General features: G+C 47.2%; 1 protein-coding gene across 2 annotated transcripts in view; it reads left to right on the forward strand.

Annotated features, from left to right (window-relative positions):
- DDB1 (damage specific DNA binding protein 1) overlaps positions 1 to 13,569 on the forward strand; it is a 682,863-nt gene that overhangs the window by 77,877 nt on the left and 591,417 nt on the right. For both annotated transcript variants that reach the window (XM_069223262.1, XM_069223263.1), the window contains exon 4: positions 1,198 to 1,419. In XM_069223262.1, the coding sequence (XP_069079363.1) occupies positions 1,198 to 1,419 (222 nt within the window). The remainder of the gene's footprint in view (positions 1 to 1,197; positions 1,420 to 13,569) is intronic.

Genomic DNA, 13,569 nt, shown 5'->3' on the forward strand with positions numbered 1-13,569 from the left:
TTCAGTCAATTTTTGACTGGCTTTTTTCAACTTTTTGTCTAGTATTTTTCGAGTTTCACTTGTGCTTCAAGGGATGTTTTCTAGGAATACAGGATTCAAGCCCTGCTGGTCCTGTCATTGGGCTGTGTCCATGAAGGATCCGCACCTCGGGTGTTTTTCGTGTTTGAAGCGCAACCACATCCCGAATGAGTGCCGGGCTGTGCATCTGAAGCCTTTGAGGGAGAGGTCCCTGAAGCTGATGGCGGCCCGGCACTCGACTCCGCAAGTTGAAATCCCTCTCTAGAGGAAGGTCCCGGGATCAGTGGCTGAGTCCAAAGTTGTTGTCATCTCACTCCAAGTCCTCGGGACAATCTGGTAAGTAGAGGCACAAGAAAAAGTCCAAGAGGACGAAGCTCTCTTTGAAGTCTCCCTGTCCATCTGGTGATGTGGCAAGGGACACTCTAGGCCTTGTTTTGTGGAACCTGTGCCCTTGCCGACTCCTCGCCTCCCACAGTTTACCAGAGTCTGAGCGACCCCTGCCCAATTCCGAGAGTTCGATGAGGTCATGTACCTCATTTTTGGGTAGCATGACCCTGCTGGAGCGCCTCCGGGCCCTGTGGAGTTGGCGGGGACCCCATCAACATAAAAAAATAATTTTAACTTTATTTCAAAGGTCCACACTTTAGCTCTACCATTCTGTTATAATGGTGGTAAGCACACCACCAACGCATAACATAAACGCTGTATATGATTACAAATATACTGGGCCTTCTTTGTAGTAAAAGGACATAAAATTCCAGTATAACTTGTTAAATGGTGACTAGGCGGTTTTCAAACTTCCCATACAGCTACATTGTCTGTAGGAGCTGTGGACATTTAAGTAAGAGAGAAAAAGCTAATGGAATAGAGAAGATTCAGAGTCTATAGGAAAAGATAATCTGTAAAAGTAGTGGACCCTGAATCACAGCCTGTTCTGCCTGCCAAGTTCTATAATTATTCTCTGGTGAATTTGTAGCCAGGTTTGTATGTAGTGTGGGAATTTAATCAAGTGCCATCTTCTGTGAAGATAGGCCTTAGTTTGTAATCCTCAAAGCTGGTTGTTCAGTGCTGAAAAAATGTTGCTCACATTGATTTCCTTAGCTTACCCTTTGAGTATCTTATTAGATTTTTGACAACGTATAAAGGCAGAGTTGGTGTTCATTGGTTTTCCTCTTACAGGACCGCATCGGACGCCCCTCAGAGACGGGCATTATTGGTATTGTGGACCCAGAGTGCCGAATGATCGGACTTCGTCTCTATGATGGCCTTTTCAAGGTCATTCCCTTGGATCGGGAAAATAAGGAGCTGAAAGCCTTTAACATTCGTCTGGAGGAGCTGCAGGTGATAGATGTAAAGTTTCTCTATGGCTGTCAGGCACCCACCATCTGCTTTGTATACCAGGTACTTTGGCAAAAAAAGTGGCATGCACTAAGTAAGCATGTAGTGTGCAGAATTTGGTGCTGTAGGGGGAGTCTTCTTGAAGGAGTTGTCACCGAACTTACTGTGGCATGTTCAGGATGTGGGCAGCAAGTAGTGGTGATATACATGTGCAGCAAAGAAATGTGTGATTGCTGGGGAAGGGGTGGTGCGTTTGATGTAATAAAGGGTGCTCTTGTGGTGTGCTAAGCAAAGGACCTTTGGTGTGTGGTACGATCAGGCTTGTGTAGTGGTGACCACTGTGTAATTTGTTGCCATTGTATGTGTGGTTTGGAAGGCTTGTAGGGATCTGAAAATTGGGGGATTCAATATTTATTGGCCTTTGAAATCATTCTGCTTACCTAATGCTACTGAACAGGAAAACCAACTAGCTGTCATCAAACATTTCCTTGCTGGTGTATACTAGTGATACAAGCAGATCAAGTAGAAACAGCAAGTATGACAATTTAATATTGGATACAATTATGAGTATAAGTCCATACTGCAGGGAGCGTTGGTTTAGATGACAGTTGTCTTCTCAAAAACACAGTAAAATCTGCGATTGTTTGTGACATCTCAGTGCTTCATGTAATAGCTTTTCAAGATTCATACATTATTCATGCCCTGTATCTTTCCAAATAGAGAAAGGGGGGTGTTTGTAGCTTTCCAATTTTGAGTTTTATTTTGGGTCTCTGTCATAATCCCAAGTAGCAAGGTCTTTACCTGATGACCATAGTCTGTGTAATCAAAGATGTGGAACGGGGTATGGACTTCTTTACAGACATTCTGGATGATCTGCAAATCTTCCTTTCTCAGCAGTGTGGCAGATCATTTAGTGTGGATACCCAAGTGTGTGAAGCCATTTAACTCCATCTTCAACATCCCAAAGCATGTCATCTGTACCACCACGGACCTGGAAAAGACTTGACCTGACCAATTGGCTTGCAGGCCAGAAATCATAGTGAAGCCTTTTAGTAGCTGCATCAATCACTTAAGGGCTCGAAAAAAAAAAAAAAGGGGGCGACTTAGATTTACAAGCTCATCATCAGCATAAAATGAAGCCGGTTACTAAATCCTGGACGCCTCCTGAAAACCCAGAATCACTTCCTTGGTTCTCAGTATCTGATCCAGAGGCTTCATGGCAAAGGCAAAAACAAGGGGAAAAAGGAGTATCACTTGTCTGGTGCCTTTCTTGGTGAGGACTGAATGCCTTTGACACATTCTGGTGGTTGACTGTGTGTAGTGAAGATGGACATAAGATAAGATCTAGGTTTAAGACACATTCTTATGGATACATCAGAGGTATTCCCAGCCCACTGAGTCGGGTGTTCTCAAAATCCACACATAAGAGGCCTTGTGTGGTTCTGTCTGGTTAGAAGAAAAAGCATGTGGAGATATCAAGTTGTATGGTGAGTGAACAGACCAAGCTGTCTCCACTTTTTTGGATTGTGGAATCGATGCACTCACATAAGTAATTGGCAAGGGCCTTGGCATTGATCTCTAGGTATACATGGTTTGAGGAGAACAGTGGTGGCTGTTGCTGAAATCCAGAGGTAAGATCCAAACCCCAGAGCTTCTGATGTACATGCTGCCCAAAAAAAAGCTACCTTGGAGGGGAGTCGTTTGAAAATCTTTATAGGGAGGTCCTTATGGCCAAGGGCTTCGTCAAGGGAAATTTGGGAGATAACATTGCTGAACTTGTAGGCAGAGTGCACACGGTTGAGACTGTTGAAATCCACTGTAGGTTTAGAGGCCAGTGGGAGATCGCCCAAAAGAATGGCATAGGATGTTTGTGCATGAGAGTAGTAAATGTAGTCTGTATCACCCCATGGCCCTCTTTACATGCATCAACCATTTCTACCTCCTCCCAGCCACTCCTTGAATACAGTAGAAGCTGAGCCACCACTGGCATCTGTGCGGAGAACTATCCCTTAGCCATTCATAACCAGGTTAAGGTACACCACCCCCTCCCTCTTTATTATTTCCCTTCCTGTGAATTCAAACATTTACTGATTTAAGAAAGCTTTTCTGTTTGCAGTGGATTACATGTATTGTAATTATGGTGTAGATCGTAATGGCTGATTATACTATTACACCTAACATTCTCCCTACTTTGTCAAGAATCAACCTCTTTTTGTCTTAAAAGGAGCCGATATACAATGTAGTTGTTCATTCCGACTGCTGGAAGCTGGCTCTCTTTATAGTGCACTAAAATGAAGTACACTGTGCAGAGAGTCCGGTGGATCCCCAATTGGTATTGTTGAGGCAAAAGTAGATAGGACTAATGCTCTGTGGTAGCGTGGGTGTAGGAAGTTGGCTCTGTATGTGCTATTTCAAAGTAAGGAATAGCATGCACAGAGTCCAAGGGTTCCCCTTAGAGGTAAGATAGTGGCAAAAAGAGATAATACTAATGCTCTATTTTGTGGTAGTGTGGTCGAGCAGTAGGCTTATCAAAGGAGTAGTGTTAAGCATTTGTTGTACATACACACAGGCAATAAATGAGGAACACACACTCCGAGACAAATCCAGCCAATAGGTTTTGTTATAGAAAAATATATTTTCTTAGTTTATTTTAAGAACCACAGGTTCAACTTCTACATGTAATATCTCATTTGAAAGGTATTGCAGGTAAGTACTTTAGGAACTTTGAATAATTACAGTAGCATATATACTTTTCACATAAAACACAAATAGCTGTTTTAAAAGTGGACACAGTGCAATTTTCACAGTTCCTGGGGGAGGTAAAGTATTGTTATTTTTAGCAGGTAAGTAAATCACTTACAGGTCTCAGTTTTGGGTCCAAGGTAGCCCACCGTTGGGGGTTCAGGGCAACCCCAAAGTTACCACACCAGCAGCTCAGGGCCGGTCAGGTGCAGAGGTCAAAGAGGTGCCCAAAACACATAGGCTTCAATGGAGAGAAGGGGGTGCCCCGGTTCCAGTCTGCCAGCAGGTAAGTACCCGCGTCTTCGGAGGGCAGACCAGGGGGGTTTTGTAGGGCACCGGGGGGGGACACAAGTCCACACAAAAAGTACACCCTCAGCAGCGCGGGGGCGGCCGGGTGCAGTGTGTAAACAAGCGTCGGGTTCTCTGTAGGTTTCAATGGGAGACCAAGGGGTCTCTTCAGCGGTGCAGGCAGGCAAGGGGGGGGGCTCCTCGGGGTAGCCACCACCTGGGCAAGGGAGAGGGCCTCCTGGGGGTCACTCCTGCACAGAAGTTCCGATCCTTCAGGTGCTGGGGGCTGCAGGTGCAGGGTCTTTTCCAGCCGTCGGGACTTTAGAGTTCAGGCAGTCACGGTCAGGGGGAGCCTCGGGATTCCCTCTGCAGGCGTCGCTGTGGGGGCTCAGGGGGGACAACTTTGGTTACTCACGGTCTCCGAGTCGCCGGAGGGTCCTCCCTGAGGTGTTGGTTCTCCACCAGTCGAGTCGGGGTCGCCGGGTGCAGTGTTGCAAGTCTCACGTTCCTTGCGGGGATTTGCAGGGGTCTTTAAATCTGCTCCTCTGTAACAAAGTTGCAGTTCTTTTGGAGCAGTGCCGCTGTCCTCGGGAGTTTCTTGTCTTTCTTGAAGCAGGGCAGTCCTCAGAGGATTCAGAGGTCGCTGGTCCTTTGGAAAGCGTCGCTGGAGCAGGTTTCTTTGGAAGGCAGGAGACCGGCCGGTAAGACTGGGGCCAAAGCAGTTGGTGTCTTCTGTTCTTCTTCTGCAGGGGTTTTTCAGCTCAGCAGTCCTCTTCTTCTTGTAGTTTCAGGAATCTAAATTCTTAGGTTCAGGGGAGCCCTTAAATACTAAATTTAAGGGTGTGTTTAGGTCTGGGGGGTTAGTAGCCAATGGCTACTAGCCCTGAGGGTGGGTACACCCTCTTTGTGCCTCCTCCCGGAGGGGAGGGGGGCACATCCCTAATCCTATTTGGGGAATCCTCCTTCTACAAGATGGAGGATTCCTAAAAGTTAGTCACTTCAGCTCAGGACACCTTAGGGGCTGTCCTGACTGGCCAGTGACTCCTCCTTGTTTTTCTCATTATCTCTCCTGGACTTGCCGCCAAAAGTGGGGGCTGTGTCCAGGGGGCGGGCATCTCCACTAGCTGGAGTGCCCTGAGGCATTGTAACACGAAGCTTGAGCCTTTGAAGCTCACTGCTAGGTGTTACAGTTCCTGCAGGGGGGAGGTGTGAAGCATCTCCACCCAGAGCAGGCTTTGTTTCTGTCCTCAGAGAGCACAAAGGCTCTCACCGCATGGGGTCAGAAACTCGTCTCTCAGCAGCAGGCTGGCACAGACCAGTCAGTCCTGCACTGAACAATTGGGTAAAATACAGGGGGTCTCTCTAAGATGCCCTCTGTGTGCATTTTTTAATAAATTCAACACTGGCATCAGTGTGGGTTTATTATTCCGAGAAGTTTGATACTAAACTTCCCAGTATTCAGTGTAGCCATTATGGAGCTGTGGAGTTCGTTTTTGACAGACTCCCAGGCCATATACTCTTATGGCTACCCTGCACTTACAATGTCTGAGGTTTTGCTTAGACACTGTAGGGGCATAGTGCTCATGCACCTATGCCCTCACCTGTGGTATAGTGCACCCTGCCTTAGGGCTGTGAGGCCTGCTAGAGGGGTGACTTACCTATGCCACAGGCAGTGTGAGGCTGGCATGGCACCCTGAGGGGAGTGCCATGTCGACTTAGTCATTTTCTCCCCACCAGCACACACAAGCTGGCAAGCAGTGTGTCTGTGCTGAGTGAGGGGTCCCTAGGGTGGCATAAGACATGCTGCAGCCCTTAGAGACCTTCCCTGGCATCAGGGCCCTTGGTACCAGGGGTACCAGTTACAAGGGACTTACCTGGGTGCCAGGGTTGTGCCAATTATGGAGACAATGGTACATTTTAGGTGAAAGAACACTGGTGCTGGGGCCTGGTTAGCAGAGTCCCAGCACACTTCTCAGTCGAGTCAGCATCAGTATTAGGCAAAAAGTGGGGGGTAACTGCAACAGGGAGCCATTTCTTTACAGTGGGCGAGCAGTTACTTATCATCAGATGGTAGTGCCAAGCATTTGTTGCACTCACAAAGGTAATAAGTGAGACACACACTCAATGAATAAATCCGAGACCAATTAAAAAAAATAACAATCCTTTTTATTTATGTTTCAAACCCAAGAACCTCGTAATCAGGTAAGTAAACTTTTAAGCATAAATACTTTGCAGTTTCAAAAATAGACACTTAATACAATTTTCAGAGTTATCTCAATGTTATGCTATGGAGGAAAAACAATGTTCAGCAAACACAGGGTTAACAACGACTTACAAAGCCATTCTCAGGGATTTAAGGTAAGTACTGGACACTGATCAGAACCACACCAAAGGGTCACACCGAGCGTCACTGTGGCGGCTGGGTGCAGAGGTGCGGTAAGGTGTCGGGTGCTCAGTGGTTTTCTATAGGAGTTTGGTCCTCTGAAAGACTGGCTGCAGGCCCTGGCTAGGAAGCCAGTCCGGGATGACAAGCAGGTAGGTTGAAGACTTGAACTGTCTAGGAAAGTAGGTGCACCCTTGGTCCTTGTCTCCAGGGCCCAGGGGCGATGATTGCAGGGGTGTCCTTTGGCATCTGGTTTCACCATCCTGGAGTACCCGCAGTAAGGGGGTCTTGAGTGTTGTGGATGCAGGTGTCGAGGAGTGCAGCAGGTGGTGAACCAAGGTGGACTGGAGCTCAAGGGAACGTGGGATGTCATTTGCACCAGTGGCCCTCAGTTGATGAGCCAACAGGTGCAGTGGTTGCTGTAGGTGTTGGGTTTTCTCTCACCACCAGGTTGTGGGAGAAGGGACCTGTGTGCAAGGGCTGCAGGTTACTTGGATGAGTCCAGGAGAGGTGGCATTCGGATGGTCTCGGGCTCAGGACAGCGGGGAGCCCTGCTGGAACTGTTAGTGGGTTTATCACTGGGTTGATTTCTTAGAGTGCAAAGGTCACTTCAGGTGTTTGGTCTCCAGGCTGCTAAGTCCTTGTTGGATACTTTGTAGCTGAGCAGGTCTGCTGCTTAAGGGCGCCTGAGTCTTTTGAGAAGGCAGACAGGCTTCTGGGGTTTCTTAAAGCTGCAGGACAAGTCTTTGTTCAGAGTCCGTTGAGGTTAGCAGGCAGGTCAAAAGGGTCGGTATTGGGTCCGCTGCTGCTGCTTCTTCCTCTTCTTCTGCGGTGGCGACTCTTATTTGTCCTTCTTCGTAGGTAATCAGGATCGGAGTTCTAGGGTTCAGAGGGGCTGACCACCTTTACGGTGACTACACACTTTCTATGACCACTTCCTCTTAGAAGTGGGCATAACCCTAACCTTATTGGCCTAATTCATTCCAAACAAGATAGAGGAATTTAAAAAGTAGTGTCTGCTTCAGTTTGTCCACCTTAGGGGTGAGACTATCATGAAATGGGTACTCCTCCAAATGTAACAAATTTTCCTGCCTGTGCTGCCACCAAAAGTGGGATCAGAGCAGGGGTGTTGGTCATCTCTGCCATTTGGAGAGACCTGGGTTGCATTTCAGAGGTGGCAAGGTCTGTGAAGCATCCTGCCCTGGAATGTCCATCTTGCTCTGGAGGACGCATCACCTCCACCCAGAGCAGGACTTTGTTGTCGCCCTCTGAGAGCGCTGGCCCTCACCTCAGGAGGTATGAACTCGGTCTATGGTGGCTGCACTGTTCAGTGAACACACCAGTAGCTGGGTAGGTTTAATGGGGCACCTATAAGGAGCTCTCTTTGTGCATTTTTTTAATAGATCACTTAGGTCAGTGAGGGTTTATTATTGAGATGATTGATGCCAAACATCCCAGCGATTTTTCAAGGTCCTTGTGATTTACAAGCAATTCAGTGTACTGATCTTCCAATGTTAAGACCCTGTTGCCTGGTTGGTGTAGTTCTACTGAACTCTCATCTACTGCATATTTCATGCCATTAACTTTGTACCTAGCTAGTTAACATTCCTTTGTATTTCTGAAGCTACCCTTTTAAGTACCCTCTTATGGTGCCTACCACTTCTTTAATTTCTTTGAGACATTGTTGAAAGATCTCCTGAGAGCTGATTGCTGACTGAGCTTAGTCAGGATCCCTGATTGGTGAGGACTTAGCAGAGCACAGTGGCTTATCTCCTTTCTTCCCTCTACCTCCTTTGAAGGGCAGCGTCTTTTATGGTGGGGTGCCTTTATCCTCTGTTGGAATCTGTCATGGGGCCTTGTTGCCACTGCTCAAGGTATTAATAGGCTTTGGCTAAATTTAAATTACACAGGTGTAAATTACTGAATTTTGGAACTCTTATGTGAAATTCCCGAAGTTACCCCACTTTGTGTGATTTACACACCATTTGCTGCAAACACAAGAACATGTAATAAAATAAAAAAAGAAAATAATAATTGACAGTTAATGGAAGAATTAGTGGTAAAAAATTACTGCAAGTTCAAGGGAACAACAGAACTCGAGCAGCTGTTTGCCGTGCTTTAGTTTAAATGCATCTTGCACCAAAAATTTACATAAAGATGCATTTAGCGCTAAAATATAAGGCAAAATGAAGGCTGTGGATTTCGCAGAATTTTTACATAATTAAAATTAGGCAAATTTTACACACTCCTGGGCGTTACCTACAGGCTGCTGTTTGGAAAGTCTTGTTTCCGATCTAGCAAGGACTGGTTTGTATTCAGGAGTGAGTTAATTGTTATTTCAGGTGCCTGTGCTGATGTCTGCTTCTTTCCCCTTCTAACAGACCAATATGCTGTGTGCCCCGGACAGTTGCCTCACCCCATGCATCTATATCGGCAGAATGCATCTCCAAAGGCTCCCCTTACTGTTGACTGCCGCTCACAGTAATTCAATAATTAGGGCTAAATGAGATTTGAGGAACCTAGGCTTTTGGCAGCCTCAAGATCTGCTGTAAAAGCGCTGTTTACATGAAATGGCCAGTGATTATGGGCAGTTCATGCACACACTGGGATTCATTTTTTCAAAAATCCTACAAGACAGATGCCAAGTCAGCTTAAGTTCCCCGACAGGATTAGGAATTTCCGGATCGCTCGAAGTAGTCCGATTGCAGGTTCCTGTACCCCCTCTGTGATGTTCCCATTGACACCACCACTAGGTGATGTGTAACTGCTCCTCCGCATGTTGAGGTTTCCCCTGAAGACCAGTTTTTCCTGCTTTGGTCTGCTTTCATTGTCCATAGAAAGCACTGCTAGGCCTTCCTGAAGTTCCTGGGCCTCTTAAGCTGACATGACCTTCTAAGACTGCACCTGCACAGACGCCTCTTCCCCATTGGTAAAGTTGGTCTAAGTGCTACAATATCTGTTTTTTGTGGGAGTGGCTTCCAAGTGTTTCTAATCAGGCGTACGATTACTCTGTGCAGCACTTAGGATCTCCATCCCATGCAGTATTGTGCTGAATATCACTGGGTTTGGGTAGAAAGCCTTGCTTCCAACCACAATGCATTGGCTACTCCTCTTAATGGGCTGAAGGGCCCAGGCCCCTTTCTTTACTGGCCCACTTATTTTTATGTGTACACAGACAGTATGTGGTGTCTGCATGTAATTAAAAGCGAATTGGTGGTGGGAGTCAGTGAGCGACAAGTGATGGAAGAGTGTGAGTGTGAATAATAACTGATGGAGAAATCTGTCAGCATATTCCTTACTTTAAGATAAACCCCATGTGCGCAAGCCTGGATCCTGAAACTTTTTCCCATAACACGTATGCGCTTCAAAAGTGGGTGTTGCGCAACTCCTATCGATTTCGTACTCCGGATGCGATGTCAGTGGAGTCCATATAACCCCCTCGCTGACACGCCGATGCTAGTTCCTTCTTTTCCATGCTTGCATCACGGATCTGGTAAGGGTTAGTCAGGCTGTTTGGGACTACTTTGACGTTTTCGTCATTGGATTTTCTGCCCATGTCTTTGGGATTCAAACCCTGTGGGTCCTGTGGACGACAAATGTCTACGGATCCCCACTCGATTTTTATGTGGTTCCTGGGCGAGCACCATGATGCCAAAGAGTGCAACTTCTGTTGTCAACTTCGGCAGAAAGCTCTGCAGGAGCGTCGTATGAAGCTTCTGGTGGTGCAGATGTTGGAGCCATCCCAGACTTCCCGTCGATCAAGTTCTCCTTTTCGTACTAACATCCGTTTGCGGGCCCATTCAAGAAGTCTTTCTCGTGGACGCTATTCTCCATCCACTTCAAGAGGTAAGTCGTGACGCAAGCGGTCAAAGCCACACAAGTTGCCGACTTCAGTGCATATGGCCTCCCACAATTCCTCGGTTGAGGAGTAGAGGTCAGAGTCTACCCCATGTCTCCTTCCCTTTCCAGAGCCCGGGGGTGACTCTAAATCAGATGCATGAGTATTACGTCTCCCTTCACGCTGTCTTTGAATCACCTTCCTCTGGGAGCGCTGTGGGTCCCAAGGGGGTGCAAAGTGCTTCGACTGTGTCCACACCAGTGGGTTTGCCCTCGGCTTCAATTAGGGTTTCAGTGGTAGTTGACGAAGCTGTTACGGCGCCAGTGCACAGCCCTTTGGGTTTTCCACCTTTGGTGCTGGTATCTGACTAGCCGACTCCGGCGACTCTGCTGGCGGCACCATTTGAAGTCGAATCCCCATCTCTGTCTGAAGTCGAAATGGAATAGTGTTCTCGACACTGGGCAGGTACGGCGCCAGTCATGCCAGTTATCCCTGATCTTCCTCCACATTCTGGAGAGTCCCCTCATTTTTAACCTTCTGAGGGACATGGTAAAGAGGTGATAGAGGAGTTGGATATTCATCACCCTCATAGAAAGGACAGCTGACTAGCTGTTTCCAGTGGTTTGGATTCTACTCCAGCCTCAGACCTGCTTTTGTTCCAGACTTGCTATGGAGGCGAGCTTCTCTCTTGCGGAGAAGGGTTGCTGTAGTTTTGGATCTACCATTTACTTCAGTGGAATTAACTTCAGATCCCCTAATTGATTTTCTTCATCAGGGCCAAACAGGGGTAGAACCAGTGATATCCCAGCTGCAAAGCTCTACATGATGTTTTGTTGAGTGCTTGGGCTAAGCCTGATAAAGCAGCCCCTGTTGATCGTGCTATGTCTCACAGGCACCATCCTGTGCCTGGTGAGCCTAAGACATCCTACTCATCGTAGTTGGGTGGGGAGTACAGGCTGCTTTGACCTCCCAATATATTGAGTCTCTCCCACATGTCCCATTTGATAGAGGTTCCAGGAGTCCGAGGCAGGCATATATTTTTTCCTCCACAAGTTCTGCTCTATGCTCTGTAAAGACACCTTGTGTTTTTGGATGTTTAGCTCATTCATTATGGGACTCACTGGCAAACATCTTGCCTATGTTTCTGGAAGACATCAGGTGCACCCTTACCCATATCATTCAAGATGGCCAATAAGCAGCTAAACTAATTATTCGCTGTGGTATTGATACTACTGACTCTGTGGGTCGTACTATGGCTTCCGCTGTTACACTACGCTACTGTGACGGGTTACGTACCTATGAATTTTCAGAGCCAGTCCAAGCCACATTGATTGACATGCTCTTTGATGGTGCCCATTTACTTGGTGCATATGCTGACTCTGCTTTAAGGTGTTTTCGTGACAGTAGGGGTAGAACAGCAAATAGCTTGGTTCCTCTCTACCCTTTGGTCTAGTTGATAACTTCTTTAAGGTAGGTAGGGGGTTATTTGTCTTTACTTATTTCACAGATGAGCCATGCTTCGGCAGGGCGGTGAGGCCTTTTCAGTTTTATGTCTATTCCACCTAATCATGGTCCCCGGGGGGTGTTCCTGCTTTTGCAGGTGTTATTTTTCCTTAAAATGTTATTTGGGTGTAAAGTGTCCTGGAACCCTATGGTGTTTTTCGTGCCTGATGGGTTAGGGCTATTTTCATTATTGCCATCACTTGATGTAGAGTGTTGGATTTCCACTTTGTTTGTCAATTACAGCCTCTTAGAGGGTTATCACTTTTTAATACAACTGATATAAAGGTGCTATATTTTACTTTATGCTGAAGAAGAGCTTGTGCTTAAGAGTTATCTTCATGGTATATGCACCCTACTTTAAGTGGAGTATTTGCGTGCGTGCGTGCGTGCGTGTGCGTGTGTGTGTGTGTGTGTGTGTGTGTGTATATATATATATATATATATGTTCAATGGCATGTGTAGCTGCAGATACACATGCTGTGCACAGTCCGCCGTCTGGTGTTGGGCTCGGAGTGTTACAAGTTGTTTTTCCTCGAAGTCCTTTCGAGTCACGAGACCGAGGGACTCCTCCCATTTCGACTCCATTGCGCATGGGCGTCGACTCCATCTTAGATTGTTTTTTTTCCGCCATCGGGTTCGGACGTGTTCCTTTTTGCTCCGTGTTTCGGGTCGGAAAGTTAGTTAGAATCTCGGAAAAAAAACGTCGGTATTGTTTGCGTTCGGTATCGGGTTAGTTAGAACAAATCGACACCGAATTCAGAAGAGCTCCGGTGGCCCTTTGGGGTTTTTTCGATCCCCCGTCGGGCCTGGTTGGCCCGGCCACATGTGACTACAAGGCTGATGGAACGGACCCCATTCCGCTTCTGCCCAAAATGCCATAACAAGTATCCATATACGGATCAGCATCTGGTCTGTAACTTGTGCTTGTCTCCCGTGCACTAGGAAGATACTTGTGAAGCCTGTCGAGCGTTTCGGTCGAGAAAGACATTAAGAGACCGAAGAGCCAGAAGACTGCAAATGGCGTCGACGCTGACCGGACAAGAGCGTTTCGAGGAGGAAGAAGAAGCTTTCTCCATCCACGAGTCGGACTCAGAAGAGCTCGAGGCCGAAGAAACGCCAAAAACCGTGAGTAAGACGTCAAAACATAAGACTCGCGAGAAGTCAACTAAAGCCCAGGGGACGCCACCGCCAACAGGCCATGGCTTAACCCGAAAGATAGATGACCGGCCATCGGCACCGAAAAAGGGCACGCTTGTGGCGAAGTCATCCGACTCAGGTCGAGATATCGCCACACAGCAACCTCTGACTCGAGACAGCGGCCCTGAAAAAACTCTGCACCGAAGACGTTCGGCACCGAGACACCACGCCGAAAATAAAAAAGGTTTCTTCGGAGCCTAAAAAGACATGCGAAAAAGTTTCAGGTCCGAAACATCCGGCCTCGGAGCCGAAAACAGGTTCC

This window comes from Pleurodeles waltl, chromosome 3_1 (assembly GCF_031143425.1).
Source record: "Pleurodeles waltl isolate 20211129_DDA chromosome 3_1, aPleWal1.hap1.20221129, whole genome shotgun sequence".
In the NCBI taxonomy this organism is placed as follows: domain Eukaryota; kingdom Metazoa; phylum Chordata; class Amphibia; order Caudata; family Salamandridae; genus Pleurodeles; species Pleurodeles waltl.